This window comes from Terrapene carolina, unplaced genomic scaffold (assembly GCF_002925995.2).
Source record: "Terrapene carolina triunguis isolate 2854851 unplaced genomic scaffold, T_m_triunguis-2.0 Scaffold89, whole genome shotgun sequence".
Taxonomy (NCBI): Eukaryota; Metazoa; Chordata; order Testudines; family Emydidae; genus Terrapene; species Terrapene triunguis.
Window position 1 is genome coordinate 208,690 of NW_020664440.1, and position 22,125 is coordinate 230,814.

The following is a 22,125-nucleotide window of genomic DNA, read 5'->3' on the forward strand; positions in this document are numbered from 1 at the left end:
GGACAGGTCGCGGGCAATAAACAAAAATTCACTGGATAAACAACAATTCACTGTCCGTGACTTTTACTAAAAATAACCGGGGGGGGGGGAAGAGGGAGGGGAAGAACGACAGCCCAAGCCCCACTGCAGGGGGTGGGGGCACTGACAGCCCAAGCCCCACAGCAATGGGACGGAAGGCACAGCCCCAACCAAGCCACAGGGCCCTGGTCTCACCACAGGGGCGGGGTAGCCCCAGCTCCAGCCATGGGGTGGAGGGGGGGGTACAGCCCTGGCTGCAGCTGCTGACAGCCGAAGCAGTGCCAGACTGACAGCCCCTAGACACTGAAGGGCTATGCTTATCCTCAAAACACATTGCAGCACGGGTAGCTGAAGTGCAAACTCCACACACTGAAGGAGTGGGGGCACAGCACCTCGGCCCCAACGGGCAGGAAGCTGCTCTAGATGAGCAGGAGTCCCCATGGCAGAGTTACAGAACAATTAGCAAGACACTATAAATTGCTGGGCAAAGTTAAGTTTCTCAGGTACTGAACAGAGGTAATGCAATAAACATGATCAATTTCTGCCTACAGGAATTGAGACCTTTGTTTCACCCCCCTGGAGTAGCATATGATACAGAGTTCTGCAGATGTTGTGGTTTGTTGATCTCCAATATATAAAGCCCAATTAGAAAAATCTTCACCTATTCTGATGCCCAGATTAATCAAGTTGGGTGGTATGTTTTACAGTCCTCAGGTTCTTGTCTTTTTTCAGGGTAAGAAAAACTCATATTGATGTGTCCTGGAAAGTTTCTCTTGCCCAAGAGAATGCTGAAACATCTGAAGGATTGGCTAAAGGAATTCTCTGGGTGCTCCATTCCTTCTTGAAGGCTGAAGAGCGAAGAGTTAATTGGCTGTGTCCCCAGCTCATTTTCCTAGACAGGCCACCTTATTTTCCAGCAGTTGCAGCCTGGCCCCCACATATGTGGTCTTGTTCAATATCTTCATCAATGATCTAGATACTGGCATAGAGAGGACACTTATAAAGTTTGTGGACAATGCCACACTGGGAGGGCTTGCAAGTGCTTTGGAGGAGGATGGGATTAAAATGCAAAATGATCTGGACAAACTGGAGAAATGATCTGAAGTAAACAGGATGACAGTCAATAAGGACAAATGCAAAGTACTCCATTTAGGAAGGAACAATCAGTTGCACACATCCAAAATGGGAAATGACTGCCTAGGAAGGAGTACTGAGGAAAAGGATCGGAGGGTCATAGTGGATCACAAGCTAAATATGAGTCAACAGTGTAACACTGTTGCAAAAAAAGTGAACATCATTCTGGGATGTATTAGCAGGAATATTGTAAGCAGGAAATGAGAAGCAATTCTTCCACTCTACTGCACGCTGATTAGGCCTCAACTGGAGTATTGTGTCCAGTTCTAGGCCTCACATTTCAGGAAAGATGTGGACAAATTGGAGAAAGTCCAGAAAAGAGCAACAAAAATGATTAAAGGTCTAGAAAACATGACCTATGAGGGAAGATTGAAAAAATTGGGTTTGTTTAGTCTGGAGAAGAGAAGACAGAGGGGACACGATAACATAAAAGGTTGTTTCAAGGAGCAGGGAGAAAAATTGTTCTCTTTAACCTCTGAGGATCGGACAAGAAGCAATGGGCTTAAATTGTAGCAAGGGCAGTTTAAGTTGCACATTAGGAAAAACTTCCTACCTGTCAGGGTGGTTAAACACTGGAATAAATTGCCCAGGGAGGTTGTGGAATCTCCATCATTGGAGGTTTTTAAGAGCAGGTTGGACAAACGCCTGTCAGGGATGATTTAGATAATACTTAGCCCAGTCCTGAGTGCCGGGGACTGGACTAGACGACCTCTCGAGGTCCATTCCAGTCCTATGGTTCTGAGAGACATCTGTGGCTATAATTTTTCAACCATTGCCACCTGGCCTTGAGAGTGGTCCACCCAGGTAGGAATTTGATCCTAAAGCTTAAAGCGTGTTTCATGTTTGAGAACTTAGAATCCTTAATGGTGAATAGTTTGGTGGTGTAGCTGTGCAGCTCCCTCATCCTGAATGTCTTCCAGGTCTGACTTGCTTTTCTGGAGCTCTGTCTTCATTGTGGATTTTGCAGAGACCTCCTGATGGAGTTTTAAAGAGAATTCCTAGGGACATTCTTAGACTAAGCTCTAACTGGTCCACAGAAAAATCCATTTTTTCCAACACATAGATTTTGAGATGTGCTGGCTGGGAGCCCACAAGGGTGCAACTTGACCCCGTGCTCATTACATGACCACTTAAGGAGAGAGTACATTAGGGATGAGTCGGAGTCAACACATCCTGTGACTTTAAGTCAGGCTGACAATGTCCTGCAAAATCAGGGTTGTGTTTGGAAGTGCCTGGCCAGAGAAGAGAACAAACCTAGTAGGAAAGAGAAAGGAGAAAAAGAAACTGTTTGGGCTCACTACTGCTGGGGCTGGGAATCTCTCCAGGGAGAAACCAGGAAGAAAGTCCTCTTTCCCCCAGTAGAGCCAACACTGGGTTTTAACTACCGTAATAAAAGTTTTTCTCTAAGCCACAAAGGTAAGAAAATATTTCTGAGAAGTTTTCCTTTAAATCCTAGAACATGACTTTCCAGTGGTTGCAACTTTGGATTGTCTCATCAAGAGAAGGTAATTGGTGATCTAGATCAAACCCTTACAGACTTACACCAATACCCTGGCATGGTCAAAGCAACCCACAAAGAGCAAGAGCCTCTGCAACCACCATGGCTGATGAACAATGAAGGTAGAGTAGATGAGGTCAATTTAGACAACTCTAGCCTTCCGAACCGTACCACCACAGGGAACTATGGCAACTCCCAAGATTAGATCCCAGTTAGGAAACACTATATTTTGCTGAAAACTTCTAAAGATGCTTGACCTTCATATACTGTACTAACTAGAATGAAACATATCTAAGTAAAAGTTTAACCTGAAAAGGAAAAAATAAGTCTTTTGTGCTTCTTTATCATTCATAAAGAAGACCGGAGATATTTTTCATTAGAGACAGATATCAACTTCTGTGATTTTGCAGGAGAATTCCTTGGAGAACTGTAGAAACAGTGGGACTGAGACACTACAAGAAACTGAAACCTGGGCAAATGAAAGGCATTTTTCATCATACTGTTTAAAACTTTTAATTAACACCTACTTAACTCAGACTTCTGACATACTGGGTAGAAAATTTTGAAAGTTCTAAGCATTCAGAGTATTGCTCAGAATTAGACTGACATTTCAACCTCTCCCTCAGCTACAGATTGTGAGCTATAGAAGAAGTAGGAGAAATGCAGTTCAGACTCATGAGCTGTAGCCTTGATATCATGGAGCAGTCTTGACAGCCAGCATGGCACAACTATTTCTAAATCAGGGGGTTTTAATCTCCCCCCGTCACCTGGCCACAGGCGTGCAGACACCCAATGTCAGCCCACAAGATTAGAAACATATTTACAAGTCAGAGTGCAGTGAAGGACTGATAAATACTACAAGTGCTGCTAAGCAGGACTTGCAAGTGCTTTCAATCCACAACATAGTTTGCTGCGCACTGAATAAAGAGGATCTCACGTTAAGTCTCAACTCCTTGTTCTCTGTACTTAATCATTTTACATTAGCCTTAATCTACCTGCTCTCGCGCGCACACAGCAGAGATTTCAGCTGCCAAGTGGGATCAGTAGAGCTTTAGTTAGGGAAAACACAAAGTGCAGCATTTCTCAGACTGCAAGTTATTTTTCCAGGGAAGACAATGCAAGCTCAATGAAAATAAGTTCTAAGCAAGACATTATACAGAGGGGTTGTGTTAGCTGCTGCTGAGTTGTGCTCACTCAAGCCATACCCTGTGCCCCAGCAGGCCAGCCAACTCCAGTTAAAAGCACCATCACACTTGAGTTAAGGGGTGTGCGTGGTCACGACTTGAGTTCTCTGCAGTAAAGACAAACCCATCTTCTGCCCCATTTCATCACTTCTCTCTGCTAGAGGATCCCAGGTGTGTTTTTAAGAAACACAACTGAAGGAAAGAGAAGAAATTGCTCATATGAAGGCCATCACTTCAGGGTACACAGAACAGCAATATCAGCTGAATTACTGAATTTGACAGCCATAACATGTGAATTTGGCAATGTATTTTAACTGCCTCGCACAGCTTCTGTGCTCATCTGGTCCAGCTATAAGATGGCAATGTGAAACTCAGATTATTTCCATAGTGCTCTCTCTTCCCTCCACCTCCCACCAAGATCAGACTCATCAACAGCTGTGAGCTGCCACGTTCGCTCAGTGAAGATCCAGACAGGCTGCAAGTTTTAGGTGATGCGTGACTCAGAGAAAAGAAAAGGAGCGGGATTTAATCAACCCACACATCTGTAGTTAGTTTTTCCATCAAGCTGGAAATAGTAACAAGCTGAAGGCTTGGGCAGTGAGGAATAAAACTGATTTTCCTCAAATAATCCTGTGAAACTGCTCACTTCGCAAGCCCTGGGCTTTCCTGCCGGCTCTATGATCTTTCCAGCCCAAGGCCCACTCCAGACATGCTGGTACATTGGATTTTGAGGTCATTGTTTAAGGAGTATTGTTTTATTTTGGCTCAAAATATTTTTTGGAGCAGATACTGCACACTGAAGACCACATATTTACAAGCCTTATATGAAAGGAATAATCCTTGTCCCACTGAAATTGAGTATATTATTGGTACAACCCAGATTTTACACATTTGCTAGGTAATAGTACAGTTTCAGTGTAACATACAGAACTCCCCTCTGTTGTGTGGAAGCAGTAACAGCAACAGCTAAGGGAACAACGTTTCAGAAGATATTATTTGTACTACAGTAGAACTTAAAGACCCCAATCAGGGACTGATGTCCCCTTGTGCTAGGTGCTAAAGATTAAACAACAAGCTCTTGATGGCAGGGTCTATCTAGGCTAATGTAGCATACATGCTTATCATCATATGATGAATGCATTCATATACTTGGTCAGACGTGTACCATGTGATAAGGAGTCTCTTCAGTTGGGTAGCTAACTTCAATAAGAGTTAGGCCAAGCCAAACTTCACACAGAAAGTGCCATGTGACTTATAAGGGATGGAGGGCTGTAGGTGGGAGGAGACAGCCCAGGAGGTTTCTAGGATGGGTCCACTATACCTTACGCTGCAAAGAGAAAGCAGACATTCAAGACTGGAAGCTAACCTGGACAAGCAAGAATGCTGTCAAAAGAAATAGGTGACCAGAGCAGGCAATTCACATCTGAATCAAATTCCCATGAAGAAATATCAGTATCTGTTGTAAGTGTGAGGACAAGGGTAGAATACTTGCTTTAGTGGCCATGGTCACAGTACAGCCCAGTCACCATCTTGTAGAAAAAAATTGTTCTAGAAGCCGTCAGAGAGGGAATCCCAAAGAATAAGACAAATGGAAGTGTAAGGCTCCCTGCACTACTGGGCCCTCATGCAATGCTATCCTGGGAAATGAGTCTAGTTCTCTGAAGCAAAGAACAGCGATGGATGAGAGCCAGGTCAATAGCACAAACAGCAGGTCAGTTCAAAAGGCAGCTTTGCTATTGCTTCCCCAGGCTAACGAAGACCAGAGGTGGCACAGAAAACAGTCTCCCAGGAGTGGGAGCCAGGTGCACCGCTTCTGCACCTTGGATTATCTCCAACACTGTATTTCCTCAAATGGTCTTTAATTTACCCTTCAAACTTTCCTCTGAAGGGGCAAACACTGCCTAAGTACTAACCCGCCTTAGTCCTTGAAGAGAAAGGTGGCACTGACTCTAGGAAGGGTTCCTGATCCACAGCACAGATCTGACAACAACTGCTCTATAAGCAGTCTTGGAATAAACGAGCTGGGGAATCACTAGTCTCCCTAAGGAAAAAGAGGGATCATCATAATATACCTAGAGTGATAGCAAGAAGTGTGAAAAACCCTCATGCAAAGGAATGGGCTGTTACCCAGAAGTACAATACAACTTATGAAGAAATCCACCTTAAAGGGAAACTGCTATAGATTTGTTAAGACCTTAAGAGATCAAGGACATTACTACATAAGGAGTCTAAGAGAATTTCTAACAGTTCTCAGAAACATCAGCTACTGTTTCAGTATCTCAGGACCATGAATAGTAGTGGATCTCTCAATGGGGGCAGGGGAAGATCAACATTTAATGATACTATATTGTTTTCTTAACAGCAGCTATCCAACGTCCCCCATCTCCATGCTTGCTAATGGGAGTTGAATTTTCTTCATCCTAATATGCCTCATAAAGATGACAAAGTGGCAGCATCTCAATTTTTTAAAGTTGTTTTTATTGAAACAAAAAATAAGGGGACAGGAGAGTCTGCATGTTAGATACACATGAAAGATGAGAATCCTAAGAAATGGACAACTCTTGTTCTACAGGGTACCAGTGACAAAAACACGAAGGCAGCAGTTAAAGTTAAAAATTTCACATGGCGTGGGCATTAGAGAACAGCAAGGAAAGAGCAGCTTCCCACTTGATAGTTGTTATATTTCTGACACTCAGCTAAACATTTTTAGTGACTTTTGTGACTAGATGAAGCTGTTAGAAATCTTAAACATTACAATGGTATCCTTTAAATACTCTCTGCAATAAGCTATACCAAGCCAATGAATGCCAAGAACTGTACTGAGAGGTACCCAAATACAAATCAGATACAGCCTCTAGAGCAGTATAGTCAAGCTCTCATACAACACAACATAGGTACAGATTTCTTAAGGCATAACACAAAACCCCATATATTCTCAGCTTGCCAAAAACAGTGCAATCTTAAGTGATGCTAGCAACTAATTAACATCAGATGCGTCAGCCCATTCAGATTTAGAAGGGTGCTAGACTAGACATGCTAAGCAAAGCTAGTATTCTGTTGCCACTCAGATTGTTGTTCATATCCGGCATGTCCAGAAGAACGGAAGTCACATCCTGAATACGAACAGGTACAGCAACTCAAATGCTGAAGGGAAAACTGATTCTAATTGACTAAAGCAAGAAGGACCCTTCGTTTCATGAGCAACAAATTCCCAAGTCTTTGGGATGCATCCCACAAGGCTGCTCTTAACGCACAAGCAGAGGAAGAGAATAGGAACTATTGAATTGTCTCAGATCTGTGAAATGTCTCCCAGTAGACACATCACAAATGAGTTAGTATGTATGGTGGACCAAGTTGGGAAGAGGTAGCTAGGCTGTTCATTCAGGGAAAGAAGGTTAAATTAATGTCTTGCTACAGCTGCATCAGAAAACCAACCTATTTGGTTAAGAGCATAAGACCCAAGGGTCAAAATGAATGCTCTTACCTGTTGCCCACCAAGTGGGAATGGCATTGGGGTGGGGGCAGTAAACTAAAAGCTTTACTAGATTAAAACAAATGTATCATGTGAGCTCACTCAGCTTTAATACGGGAGATGTAGCCTGCGCATGGGGTTGACTACTCCATTCCAGCCCAAGCAGTGGTTGTTCAAAGCACAAGGAAGTATTGTCCACTGGGACCTGTAGGCTTCATGAGCCACACCACTTTATTAAATGGGCACATGTTAATTAAAATCAATCCTTCGCAGTTACAAGATTATGAAAACAATTCTTAAAATAATATTTGCCCTTCAAGTGATTTGTTTCCTCTTTGCAGTTCAATCAGCTGGGAAGAGACAGACTATTTAGCTTCGCTTTGTCTACACTGAGTTTCTACAATGTTATTTTCAGGCAGTAGCCAAAAGCTGCAATGTTTGGTCTTTGGGCCTATAGCCCATCAAGAATATATACACTTGTCCTGAGGTCCAGGAGAAGGTGAGGGCAGACCAGCTGAAAGTCTCTGGGTGAAGACAAAAGGGGGAAAAACCTGGAGTGACATTATGGTAGGGGCCTACTATAGAGCACCAAATCAGGAGGAGGAAGAGCATTTCTAGCACAGTAGAAATACCCAAAACACAGGATCTATTGGTAATGGGGGCTGTGGTGGGGCAGCTGCCCCACACAGGTAGATGGAGGGTTAAAGCAGCCCTCAGGAAGGCCGCACAAAACCCAACCAATGGGAAGAGGGCTTGTAGAGAGCCAATCAGGAGAAGGTTGGTTGGAGCAGCCAATCAGGGCCAGGGGGAGCCATATAAGAAGGGCTGCTCAACAGCCCACAGTCAGTCTCTCCCTGGAGTGCAAGGGAGAAGGACTGGCTGCCTTAGATAGAGCAGTACTGGGTGGAGGAACAATAGGGAGCTCCAGACACAAAGGGCTGGGAAGGTGCTAGGGCTACAGGGAAGTGGCCCAGGGAAATAGGCAGCAGGAGTTGGAGGAGCAGCAGCATGTGGCTGCTGGCTATAGGGTCCCTGGGTTGTGGCCTGGAATAGCATGTGAGCCTGGGCCCCCCCCTTCTCTCCCACTTGCCACAGAGGGGGTGGCCAGTATTTGGACTGCAGTTTACCCCTTGAGGCGAGGGGCTAGACCGAGGGCTGCAGGAAGCCACAGTGGCAAGTGGAGGACTAGACACAGCCAGTTCCCCCGGAAGCGGGGAGAAAGTGGAGTGGGGCACAGCTGGAGGGCTGTGCCCAGAAGAGGATGCCGTGGTCCGGGGAGTGACGTGGGTCTTAGCGGTGGAACAGAAGTGATGGTGGTGAGACACCACTAGAGGAAGGCGCACCAGCAACCAAGAGCTAATTCCCCGCAAGGCCAGCAGGAGATGGTGAGTCACACCCCATCACGTGGACTTTAGCTACCCAGATATCTCTTGGAAAAGTAATACAGCAAAATATAAAATGTCCAGTAACAATTTGTTTCAGAAAGTGGAGGATGTAACCAAGGGGATGGCAATTTTAGACTTGATTTTAACTAATAGGAAGGAATTGGTTGCAAATCTGAAGGCAACTTGGGTGAAAGTGATCAGGAAACTATAGAGGCAACAGAATAAAGATAATGGATTTAAAAAAAGACAACTCAGAACTGATATGTAAGGTCCCATGGGAAGAAAATCTATGGGAAAAAGGAGTTTGGGGGAGCTGTGAGCTTCTCAAAAAGATAACATTAAGGGCACAAGAGCAAACTATTCTGAGGCGAAGGAAAGACAGGAAGAATAGTAAGAGGTCGATATACCTCCATCAGCTCTGTATTTACCTGAAAAAAGAGGACAAATAAATTGCAAAGCAAAAGTACAAAATAGCACAAACATGTAGGGACAAAATCAAAGTTACATCTCACAAGGGACATAAAAGGAAATAAGAGGTTCTTTAAATACATTAGGAGCAAGTGAAAAATTAAAAGAAGTGAAGAGGCACTACTTAGAGGGGAAGGAGAGCTAATAATGGATTACATCAAGAAGGTTGAGATGTTTAATGCCTATTTTGGCATCCGTCTTCTATTTTGTATCAGTCTTTACTAAAAAGGTTAATAGTAACCAGATACTTAAAACAATAAATATTAACAAGGGAGAAGGTATGCAAGCCAAAATAGGAGAAGAGCCAGTTAAAGAATATCTAGATAAGTAGATGTCATCAAGTCAGTAGTGCCTGATGAAATTAATCCGTGGCCTTGTCAACTTAAATGGTAGTGTAGACGTAAGTTATGTCACTCAGGGGTGCAAAAAACTCACCCCCCTGAGTGAAGTCACTTACATCAACTTACTGCAGCGTCTGCACCACGCTATGTCGGCAGGAGACACACTCCCATCAACAGCTTCCGCCTCTCATTGCGGTGGAATAATTACATTAACGTCCGAGCGCTCTCCCGTTGACTTATTGAGTCTTCGCCAGATCCGCTAAATTGACGCCACTGCATCAATTGCAGCAGTGCCGATTTTGCCCCGTAGCAAAGACAAGCCCTTAGGGTACTTCGGGAACTAGCTGAAGCAACGCTGGAACCATTCGTGTACATCTTTGAGCATTCATGGAAGAGAGGTGAGGACCCAGAGGACTGGAGAAGGCAAACATAGTAGCTATCTCCAAAAAGGGAAACAAACAAAGAGGACCTAGTCAGCTTAACTTCAATACCTGGAAAGATACCAGAACCAATTATTAAACAATCAATTTGTAAGCTCCTAGAGGACAGTAGGGCTATAAGGAATAGCCAGCATGGATTTGTCAGGCGCAAATAATGCCAAACCAAGGTAATTTCCTTCTTAGACAAGGTTACTGGCCTAAGAGATAGGAGACAAGCTGCACATGTGACATATCTTGATTTTTAGTAAGGCTTTTGATATAGCTCATAAGAATGTCACATGGGACAAACTATGGAAATGTGGTCTAGATGAAGTTAGTAAAACGTGAGAGCACAACTGGTTGAAAGATTGTACTCAGAGTAGTTACCAATGGTTTGCTGTCAGACTGGAAGGACGGATCTATTGAGGCCCAGCAAGGGACTGTCCTGGATCCAGTAATAGTCAATATTTTCATTAATGACTTGGATAATAGAGTGGAGAATATGCTTATAAAATCTGCGGATGACACCAAGCTGGGAGGGGCTGTTAGGTCTTTGGAGGGCAGGATTAGAATTCAAATGACCTTGATAAATTGAAGAGAATTGGTCTGAGACCCTGGGTTTTTTGCCTTCCTCTGCAGTGTGTGGCATTGATCACTTGATGGTTTGAACTAGAGTAAATGATGGATTATCTGTAATTTTAAAAGTCTTTAGATCAAGATTTGAGGACTTCAGTAACTCAGGCCTGGTCTACACTAACCCCCCAAGTCGAACTAAGGTACGCAACTTCAACTACGTGAATAACGTAGCTGAAGTTGACATACCTTACTTCGAACTTACCGCGGTTCAGACGCGGTCCACACGCGGCAGGCAGGCTCCCCGTCGACTCCGCGGTACTCCTCTCACCAAGCTGGAGTACCGCAGTCGACGGCAAGCACTTCCTGGTTTGACTTATCGCGTCCAGACCAGACGCGATAAGTCGAACCCAGAACTTCGATCCCCAGCCGCCGAACTAGCGGCTGGGTGTAGACCAGCCCTCAGATTACAGCATATACAGGAGGGAGTGGATGAGGTTCTGTGCCCTGTGATGTGCAGGAGTTAAGACTAGATGATCATGATAATCCCTTCTGGCCTTAAAGTCTATGATTTTAAAGATGAGGGCAACTGTAGTCTCCACTGTTTTAATACAAATTCGATGCTGTCCGCAGGTCTTTGTAAACACAACCCTCGGTGCGTTGTGGCAAAGAAAGGATACCCTCCGATTTTAAACCTGAAAGTCTAGTGTTTTCATTCATTTGATTAATGGACAAGTCACTTACCCCTTTAAGGGGGTACATTATGAGTCACCCAGGCACGAAGCAAAACAGCCTTTTCTAAATATTTACTGAATCACTTAAAAATGACAGTGACTGGAAGCCAGATCCAAGTGCAGGTCAAATCCTCCCATTTGCCCCCTCCTTTTGTCCACTTTATCTAGAATCTGTAAGGGATGGGGAAACTGAGCTAGAATGTAAATGTTCTAGAAAGAATAATGTGACCAAGAGCCAGTTAGCTATGGTAGGGGAGGATTGTTGAAGTGGGCATCAAGGACAGCAGGATCAGATAAAGGTATGGGTGGCATGTTATGCTGTACTGCTATCACAACATTAGACCACTTCTGTGAAGTTTCTCTCCAGCTTCCCGTGGCCGAGGGTCCACATCACAACATGACACCATTACATCTAACACAACATGGCAGACCTGTTGACAGCTTTAGCTGAGGTGTCAAGGTCTGAATTAGAGACTGAATTCTCATCTTACTTCTATAAATTGCCCCTCCATGATGGGAAGGAAGCATATTGGTAGTGCAGTGCAAGAAAACTTGCATTGCTACTAGCCTGTAATATACTACCAGTTGCACAAAAGGGATAATGTAGTCTCTTGAGCACTACTTAATGTCAACGGGCTGACTTACAGAAGTGAAAATCTTCTCCAAGGAGGAATTAGTCATTAGTAGAACAGCAGATAAGCTCACCACCCTTAATCAAATTGCTTGTCAATGCAATGATAGCTCAGATCTCCTGCACCAACCCTATCTTTCTGAAAGTCTATGATTACTCTCTCTCAAAAACTGGCAGGGGATTTGTGTTGGGCTTTATGCTCTTAGCATTGTTTACCTCTTGCCAGTCATTTTCTGAACAAACATAAGTACAGCTATTTGTGTTGTCTGTGATGTCTTTTCATACTTTTCTCTTTGCTTTACCCTGTTTTAGAACTCTCCAATAATACTAATGAAAAGTTTAGCTCTGAAAATTCTCACAAAAAGGTTCTGTAAATAGCTTTTTATGATCAACCCCCAGACCCAGCATGCTGTAGTCTGTGTAAAGCCCTGAGTCAGCTCAGAACTACTAATCTTAAACACCACCCTCATCAAGTGGGGTGTTTAAAATTAGTTTGAGTTGATCCAACTCAAATTTTTGATCAATATTTGCCGTTTCAGGCATACAGCCTTATGTGCACATCTCATGAATGCAGAAACATTTGCTCACCTTTAATGTGGAGGCCAAGCTGACCATGTGCTCGTTCAAGGTGCTCTCCGACTCCTTGTACGTCAGGCAGGTAAACTGATATTCTTCTGGATCAAAGGCATCTGCTCCCTGCTGCTCCACATCGTTAGCTACCCCAATATAATAATCCTCAATATCCCCAGGATCCTCATCCTCCTCTTCCTCCTCGCAGTTAGGGTCATAATCCTCTTCATTGCTGTCAGAGCCCTGGCTGTTCATGTCCACAGACATCTTAGTGCCCCGCCAAACTGCAGACCAGGAAAGCAACCACAGCTTCTCTTTCTCCGCCACACTTTATCACTCCTTTGAATTCATCTGACTTCTGTCTCCTAAATGGGGGAGGAACAATTTCTTAGGCACAAGAAAAAAAATAACAGAATATTTTAATACCACACAGATGATAAAACAGTCAGAAATGCACTGACCTGATGCTGAGCTAGAGAGCAACATTCTATCATGAAGGTCCCTGACTAGAGATCAGCTCTGACTTCTGCACCTGCAAAACCTGGGCATGTCTCACTAGTGTGGTTCTCAACCAGGGCTTACTGCACTGTTTCCTAGCGCTTCTACCAGGACTTAAAGAGGTCTTGTCATCTGGGAAATCGCTGTATAATCTCTACCATACAGTTTGGTCAGGGATGTAACTAGATATCTAGTACTTCACATCTTCAAAATACTTCACCTATTTCTTACACCCTTCACGTAAGGTAGTGTAGGCACATATGGGAAATGAGTTGTCCCAGGTCACAGCAATTCAGTGGAGAACCCAGGAGCCCATGCTCCGTCCCTGCTGCCTCTAGAGCATAGAATTTAACTGGCAGCTCAGAATGAGGGTGGGGAGAGAATCCTAGAGCTCTGAGCTGCACACAAAGCAGTGGCTCAGAAAGGCAGGAGCTCCTCAGTATGTTCCCTTACTTGGAATCTGGCAGACATGCCTTGGCTTACACTTGGCTGGGGCCTTCTATCCAAAGAGGAGAAAACTACAGAAATTAATCAATTTTCTTGACATTCTCAGTAAAAATGAATGTTTAGCTACTAAAATTACACGAAAGGATCAACATAGCAAAATTATGCTTAACATTTTCATTGCTGTTGGCAAAGTAGTCAATTTGATCTTAGTTACCTGTCTTGCACAACTTCTACTCAAGTCAGCAATATAATGACCACAATGTATTCGTTATAAAGGAATCATCAGACAGCACAAGCTGATAAATCCTTGAGTTATGAGTATCTCTGTAATAAAACAATCACAAGCTAGGATCTAACCAAGTTAGTTTGGTCTCGAGAGTTTATATTAAACACAAAACAGAAAAGAGCTGGAATACACTGATGTGACTGAGTTTTACATACAAAAGATTAAAAAAATTTCAGTTACTTCCCATGGGAAGTATAAATTGGGCCCCTTGCATATATGTGGTATTTTGAATTGCTGTTTGATGTTGTTAACTTTAATCTTTTAATATATATGTGCAATGTGGCAAGTTGCTGTGGGAACCAAAACTTTGAATTTCCTGACTTTAGTGCATGGACAACCTCAATCACAGCACTTCATTATTTTCCTCCACTCTATTTGTTTCCTGTTTTAAACACATTTGTTAGGTACTCTAAGTCATTCAGGAGCAGACTTAATATATAATCAGAGGCACTGCAGTCATTTCAGCAGATTTAAACCTCCTCCAATAGGAGAGGATGAGAGTTGGAAGCTGGTCACATTAGCCTGCTGAATTCTGTTCTCCATACCCATAACGTACCTCATGATTTCTTGACTTATCTGCAATGTGTCACATCCACATTTTTTTTTATATCATTCGGTTTCCTCTAAAACCAAAGGATGGAGGGTCGGGATTATGGAGAGAACATTTAGGTTGTGGTATAACTTTATTTTGCCAAATTACGTGGAACTCTGAGTAATAGTCTTCGGTGAGTGATGTTCCCATACCACAACATTGATACTATAGTGATGAGCGCTACAGAAACGCCAATAAAACGCATTAGTCAAGTTGCCGTAGACAAATATTCACCTTTTCTGCCAGATGAAAAAGACACCAAATCCAAGTAATTAAGTTACATCATTGAGAAATCATCCATATAGTAGATTCTAAAAGCAGGGTCTTCCAATGCCATATGAAACCCCTTAGGTACAAAAGAGTTCTCAGGCTTCCCCAAATGGAAACATTCAGAGATTAAGGGAAGGAGACAAATGGGCTTCTAAGGAAAATATCTGCAAAAGCTGATGTATTTGGTAAGTATGTTTTACGTGCAGCTAATGTCTCTCTTGTTGGGTTTCCACTGTGGGCTCTTCAAACAAAGATTCCTCAATACTATATTTCATAATCAATGCTGAGTTCTGCTTTTGCCAAGTCCAAAGCAAATATATACTTACTCACACACACACACACACACACACTTGTTTTGAGCCTCTCCAAGAAAAGGTTAGTCACAGATTAAGGCCGGAAGGGGCCGGTATGATGATCTGATCCCCTGCAACAACACAAGCCATAGAACCTCACTCAGTAATTCTCGCATAGAGCCTGTACCTTCTGTCTGAGCGATGCACATCTGTCTAAAGGATATGCTAGTCTCCAGGAATCTAGAACCACCCGAGGGCAGTCCTTAATAATCACACATATAAAGTGTTCAAGAATCTAAGTGTTATGCCAGTTTTATCTAGCAGATCTCATAGATCATTCAGACATTACTGGTGAGGAAAGCCTTCAGTCCTACCCAAGGAGTCATGCTCATCCTGTGGAGAAAGAAGAGCTACGCTTAAGTTATGATCCATTTACTACTTCAACATACGGGGGGTTTGCACTGATGCCGTGGGATGTTTTGGGAGTAGAATAAGGGCCTTATGTAATAACTAAACAGTTGTGTTCCACTCGGGGGAGAATGCAAGACTTTTAGGAGTGGTGATATTTCTGTCCTTCTGGGACATTTGCCTATGCAACTTCCCTGATTTGCATTAGCAGCTGCATGTACAAATCAAGAACATAATAATATGTCTGAGTGATTTGACACTTGACCTGATATAGATTTGGGAATTCACGCCTCTTAAAGCCATTTCAAACTAAAACAGTCATACATCAGTTCACTTTCATTAGATTTTCTACTCAAGGATGTCAAACTTAAAAAAAAAAAAAAAAAGACTTGCATTTTGCAGATTCTGAACCTGTCATGGACCCAAACACTTACATCAAGCAGATAGCATCCAGCCAGTAGGCCAAGAGTATGCCACTCCTGTCACAACCGTGGGAAAGGATTCCCCTTCAGCATGCCTGCTGAAGTTAGAGTGCCACATGTGGAGGATAGAAATCATTATCAAATTAAACAGAATCCTTTCAGACCTAATTTCATTTAACAGCACTACAACAGAGATGCACTAAAGGCCTATAGTAAATTACACTTAAAGTTTGCACATTTTCAAGCTACCCTATATAATGGTACACAGCACACAATTTTATCTGAGAATCCCATTAAAGCTTTTCTTAAGAATCAGTGTATACTGTGCTGCTCACTATGCCTCTTGGACTACCCCTACCATCTAGCACACAGGTGGGGGAAGGCTATAGTCCATTGTCCCCCCACCAGGACCCCTACACAAAGAGACACATACCAAACATCCCTTGAGGGAGAAGGGCAAGAAAGGTTTTGGGTGCTCTGAAGGCGGCTGGTGGATATTAATAGGTCCCAACCTCAGCATATGCAGGCTGGGATGATACAGGGTAGGTACCTACTCCCAAAGGTTAGAATGACTCAGTCAACTGGGAGCCCAGCCCATCACCGAGGCTAACACTCAGGGAGAATGAGGTCTCCCCATGAGAAAATGGCTAGGGGGGGCCAAGTAAAGACAAGGCCATTGTATGGGGGGGCTCCCTGCTACCAGTAGTAGCCTTACCCACCAAAGTTTGGCTGTGGGGCTGGGGACCTAGCCCCCAAGAAGGGGGACAGCACACAGCCCACCCCCAGCCTGAGCATAGGATCTGGGGGGAAGCAGTCCCCAGGGAGGGGGGCACTGCATACCCCCCCCGGGGGCACGGCCAGGCTCAAGGAGGTGGAAGCAGCTCCCCAAAAGGGGGGTACCACACACGCCCCCCGGTTCCACAGCCGGGCTCGGGGGGAGCAGCCCCCGAGAGAGGAGCACCACACAGCGCCCCCCCCCCCGGCGGCTCCGTGCCGGGCTCGGGGGGGAGCGGTGGGGCACGGCCCAGGCCCGACCCCTCCAGCCGCGTCCCGCGGGGGAGCCGCCCGGCGCACTGCCCGTCTCCTCAGCGCTGTCCCGGCGTCAACAAGGCCCGGCCTCCCTCCCACTTACCGGGGCTGCGGGGCGAAGGCCGGGGCAGGCCGTGGGGTGCCGGGACCACCGGGAAGAGGGGCTCGGCTTCCCCCGGGCTCCTCCTGCCGGGCCGCTACTGCCTGCGCACCGGAAGTTCGGGCGTCCAGCAAAACGTCATTTCCGCCGGCGCGGGGGGAAGCCAGGGACGCGGCGAAGGTAACGTGACCGCGGCGGGGCCGGGGCCGAACCATTCGGGAGCCCGGGCTGAACCACTGGGGGCCGTGCGGGAGCCCCGGTAGAACGCGGCGGGGCCCAAAGGGGGGTGTGCCCGACCCCCGGCGGCCCTGCCCCCGGCGGCCTGTCTGACCCGGCGACGGGACCGAGACGCTGCTCGTTACACGCCCGGACAGAGCCTCGGCCTGACATCGCTCCCGGCCCCAGGGACGGACTTCTGGGTGGTACAGCCAGCAGGACCCCTGGGATCCCCTCCTGGCTCACACAGGCCGTCACCCTTGTTTGACCAGAGCACGCCTTTGGGGAAATAAATCCAGGCCTGGTTTAAACATTGCCAGCGATGGAGCATCCCCCAGGCTCCCTGGTCAGTTGTTTCAAACATGCTTCTTATCTGCCGTCTGGAATTGTGTAGCATCAGCTTCCAGGCACTGCCCCTTTGTCTGCTTGATTGAAGAGCCCCTTAGCAAAATATTTGTTCACCACATCAGTGCTTACAGACTGAGTCTCTTACCTGAAGGCCTGTTTTCCAATTCTTTAATCAGTCTCACGGCTCTTCTCCGCACTCTTTCCAATTTATCAACATCCTTCTTCGATGGTGGACCTCAGAACTGGACACGGTATTCTAGTAGGAGTCTCACCAGTGCCAAATATAGAGGGGATATAACCTCCCTACTCAAGTTTCAGAGTAGCAGCCGTGTTAGTCTGTATCTGTAAAAACGAACAGGAGTACTTGTGGCACCTTAGAGACTAACAAATTTATTAGAGCATAAGCTTTCGTGGGCTACAACCCACTTCTTCGGATGCAAGATTCCCATTTATACATCCAAGGATTGCATTAGCTGTTTTGGCAACTGCATCGCATTGGGAGTTCACTTTCACATGATTATCCATCACGATCCCCAGATGTTTTTCAGAGACACTGCTTCCCAGGATGGAGTCCGTAAGTATGGCCAACATTCTGTGTTCTTAGATATGTTTGTTTGGTCAAAAGAACACACATATTCTATGCTTACGTGCAGCTTACCAAACAGTGCAGATCGCTCTTTAACAGTGACCTGTCCTCTTGATTCTTTATCAATTTGTGTGTCATCTGTGAACTTTGCAGTGATGATTTTATATTTCCTTCCAGGTCATTAATAAAAATGTTTAATAGCAAAGGACCAAAAACTTGTTCCTTGTGGGACCCCATTAGAAACACACCTACTCAATGATGATTCCTCATTTACCATTACATTTTGACACCTATCAGTTAGCCAGTTTTTAATCTAATTAACGTGTGCCATGTCAACTTTGTCATTCTGGTTTTTTAATCAAAATGTCTTGCAGCACCACGTCAAATGCCTTCCAGAAGTGGAAGTATATTTCATCAACGCTATTATCTTTATCAACAAAACTTGTAATCGTATTTAAAAAAATCTTATCAAGTTAGTTTGACAGGATCTGTTTTCCATAAACTACCTACCCTTCTTTAATTCTTTATTAATCCAATCCTGTATCAGCTGTTTCATTATTCTTCCTGTGAGCAATGTCAGGCTGACAGGCCTATAATTACCCTGGTCATCCAATTTGCTCTTTTTATAAATTGGCACAACACTCACATTCTTCTAGTCCTCTGGAACTTTCCTGTTGTTCCAAGACATATTGAAAATCAACATTAATGGTCCAACAAGCTCATCAGCCAGCTCTTTCAAAACTTTTGGATGTAAGTTATCTAAACCTGCAGATTTAAAAATGTCTAATTTTAACAGCTTCCGTTACGAGTTGCTATTGCAATGGAGTTTCATTGTCACTGTATGATATGATTACATAATCTGTTTTTTTCCTAAATACAAAACAAATATTTATTTAATATTTCTGCTTTTTCTGTATTATTACTAACAGTTCTACCATTTCCATTTAGTAATGGACCAGTACCATTGTTAGGATTCTTTTTGTTCCTAATACACTTTCAAAATGCCTTCTTATTGTCTTTAACTTGGCTGGCCATATGTTTCTTCTACATTTGTCCTTTTGCTTCCCTTATCAATTTTCTATAATTCCTATCTTCTGATTTTTATTTATTGCTATCAACTTCCCCTCTCTTCCATTGCATTGATGTGGCTTTGTTCTCTCCTTACATAGATTCCATAAGGTTATAATTAATCTTCCTTTTCACTGATGGCTTTCACTTCCTTAGTCCTTCGGTGCTCAGTCTTAAGATGCTAGGAGAAGATCAAGAGAGAGGCTACAGTGCCCTCATGTTTTCTAACTTTGGCCCTGATAAGACTTATTCATGCTCATGGACAATCAAACTGCAGCACTGATCAGAAATGCTTTTGACTTTGCCCTTTCTTCTCAGGTACAGACTTGACCACAGGGAGCTATGCTTTTGATATATAGCATAAATAACATTCGTAAGCAGGAATCAAACCTGGGACATTCAGCACCGAAAAGGAGTGCTTGAATGAGAGCTTACTGATACCACTTGACTTAGAGGAGTGTTTGCTAAGTGGCAGGGTCTTATTCTTGCTAGGGCCTGCTGCTAGAGTGAGACAAGATCACACACTTGGCTAGTGAATCACACTTTTACCACGCCTAGACTGAATTATTGCGATTACTTTGGGCTAATCCTGAAGGCAACTCGGAAACTATAATAACCAGCTGCCTTCCAGTTAGGTAGGACAGACTAACATAAGCACATCACACCCATCTGTTGTACTCTATCTTGTCGTCATATCTAATAGTGGGATATCTTCACAGAAAGAACAGCTTTTGTTTTGCACTCCGTCACAGCAGTTGCATTCTATAAAGATACTCAAGCTAATGGAGTCCAGATTTGTACATGCAAGTACTGGGGGCAGGCTATTCCCACTGGAGGGACTTTAGCTGGGAATCCACAACTGCTGGAGACCAGACTGAGTCCAAGACTTGCCATCTTTAAAGTGTAATAAACGATTCACCTCTTTCAGCAAGCCTTCTCCTACAGTTACTTTTGCTGCAGTCCCTTGTGGGCTTTCTGATGACATTAACAAACCACCCACCATTACCTGAGAATAACATAAAAGAATTGCAGCTAAATATTGCACAGCTGTTGGGTCATTATTCCTTATACCCCTTACTAAAATATTAAATTGGCTGGGGAGCAAAGGGACTCTGGGACACCTCCTGGCATTGCCATGTGAGAATTGTGGGTTCAGTGTGACCTTCTGATTGCCTCCATGGGATGAGGGAGACTAGGCAGCATGGGCAGGCCGGGGAGTGACTGAACATCTGTATCAGGGCCTTTTAGATTGATTAGAGACTAACAGTCTCTGAAGAATTTCACTTTTTCAACTTGGCCTTGTCTACACTCGGAAAATTATTACAGTAGAACCTCAAAAATATGAATGCGAGAATTACAGACTGACTGGTCAACAGGACACCATGTGAAACCGGAAGTAATCAATCAGACAGCAACAGAGACCAAAAAACAAAGCAAATACGTACTGTGCCTGTATTGCATCTTAAAGGTAGGCACACCCGGGCTGCCTGTTCCCACTCCCACACACTGGGCCCTCACTTACAGCTAGGAGTTGAAGATGCTGAGATTCTCAGGCAAAGCTGTGAGCCCTGCGCAGAAACAGCATTGGTGTCTGCACTGCTTTCCTGTAAGATGTGAGTGCTGTTTTCACACACAACCCTCTCCTGGGATGGGGGCGCTGTTTTCACACACACCCCCGCTGGGAGGGGGGGCACTGTTTTCACCACCACCCGTCGGTGGGCAGGGGGACAAGCTTGTCTAGAAGGAAGCTGCCTAGCTGCCTCTGGAACTGGCCCAGAGTGTGAACTGCTGGAGGTGGAGCTTTGTTTTGTTCAGAGTTATGGACAACCTCCATCCCCGAGGTGTCTGTAACTCTGAGGTTCTACTGTACCCATTTCCCAGTAATGAGTCAGACATGCTTTACTTTCAGTGGTGTAAGTGCTGGTGTCGACAGGGCTCAGATCCTTTAATTACAGTGCCAGGAAAAGCCAGTGGTAAAAACACTTCAGCCCTGTCTATGTTAGTGTTTGCATCACTGCTCCAAACCAGAAACAAATTTTCCTCTCTGAGGGCAAGAGCTACATGGTATCAGCTCTCTGAGGAAGAGGGGTTTCCTAAAACTGTATCAGGAAAACTGAATAGCAGCTAGGCCTTACCCCTACTCAGACACCCCTCACCCCACCAGACACGGAGATGGAGTAGTTTATGTTACAGAGACCCCTCCGCAGATAGTTCTTTCTAAAGCATGGCTGGTTTTTCTTCACCTGTACTCTCAGGAAACTGACCACAAAATGACACTCACCAGAATTAAGGGAGACACGTGCTAAACTATTGCTTGATGCCAGCAGAGCAGTTATGCCCCACTGCTGCTCTCCTGGGGAAATTAAAGCTAGTATTGGCCTGGAGGAGAGACCCGGCACCTGCGGCTGGGGAATAGCCCCAGAATGGCACCTTGGGATCCAGAGGGAAAGGAGAGGGCCACAGGAGCACTTCGTTTGGCCAGTGGCTTTCCCCCGAGGCAGAACTCGAACCAGGGCCGGGCCAAGTACACTTGGGGGCTCCTGGGACCCTGGTGCAGCCCAGGCTTCCCCCCGCCCCGGCCCGGCCCGGCCCAGAACTGCGCCAGCAGCGCGGGGCCTGGAGCGTTCACACGAGTTCAGGGACGGACACCGGCAGTGGTTCCGTCTAAAGCCGGAGCAGGGCTGTGGCGGACGCAGACGGGCGACGCCTCCCTCGCCCCGCGGGCCCCGGCTCTGGGGCGGGACCGGGACGGGACACACAGCGACGCAGGGCAGGGGCCGGCCCGGGGGCAAGGTGGAGTAGAGCGCATGCGCATCGCGCCGTCGGCCCGAGGGAGTCCTCCAGTGTCCCAGCATGCCCCGCCCCCCGTGTCCCGCCATGCCTTGCGGCGCGGGACTGGGGTAAAGGTCAGCGCGAGAGCTCCGCGGCTGGGCGCCTTGGGGCTCTGCGCAGGGCTCCGCTCCCGCCGAGCAGCCGCCGCGGCCATGGCGAAGCAGCCGCAGCCCATCAGCCCCGTGAAGAACTTCTTCGCCGGCGGCTTCGGCGGCGTCTGCCTGGTGTTCGTGGGGCACCCGCTGGACACCATCAAGGTGAGCCTGGGGAGCCCGGGGCCGCCCGGGGGGGGGGGGGAACTAC

At 45.5% G+C, this 22,125-nt stretch overlaps 2 protein-coding genes across 6 annotated transcripts in view; one reads left to right on the forward strand and one right to left on the reverse strand.

The window, feature by feature from the left end:
• Positions 1-17,590, reverse strand: part of ARIH2 (ariadne RBR E3 ubiquitin protein ligase 2) — a 47,452-nt gene extending 29,862 nt beyond the window's left edge. The window contains exons 1-3 of one of the 4 annotated variants that reach the window (XM_024204863.2): positions 16,776-16,847; positions 15,656-15,741; positions 12,446-12,792 (exon numbers count right to left, since the gene is read on the reverse strand). In XM_024204863.2, coding sequence (XP_024060631.1) covers positions 12,446-12,694 — 249 coding nt within the window. In that variant the 5' untranslated portion in view covers positions 12,695-12,792; positions 15,656-15,741; positions 16,776-16,847. Of the gene's footprint in view, positions 1-12,445; positions 12,815-15,655; positions 15,742-16,775; positions 16,864-17,481 lie in introns of those variants that run through there. The other 3 variants (XM_026650213.1, XM_024204862.2, XM_024204865.2) reach the window with 3 other exon arrangements.
• Positions 17,144-22,125, forward strand: part of SLC25A20 (solute carrier family 25 member 20) — a 24,688-nt gene continuing 19,706 nt past the window's right edge. The window contains exon 1 of one of the 2 annotated variants that reach the window (XM_026650215.2): positions 17,144-17,334. In XM_026650215.2, coding sequence (XP_026506000.1) covers positions 17,311-17,334 — 24 coding nt within the window. In that variant the 5' untranslated portion in view covers positions 17,144-17,310. Of the gene's footprint in view, positions 17,335-21,884; positions 22,080-22,125 lie in introns of those variants that run through there. The other variant, XM_026650214.2, reaches the window with a different exon arrangement.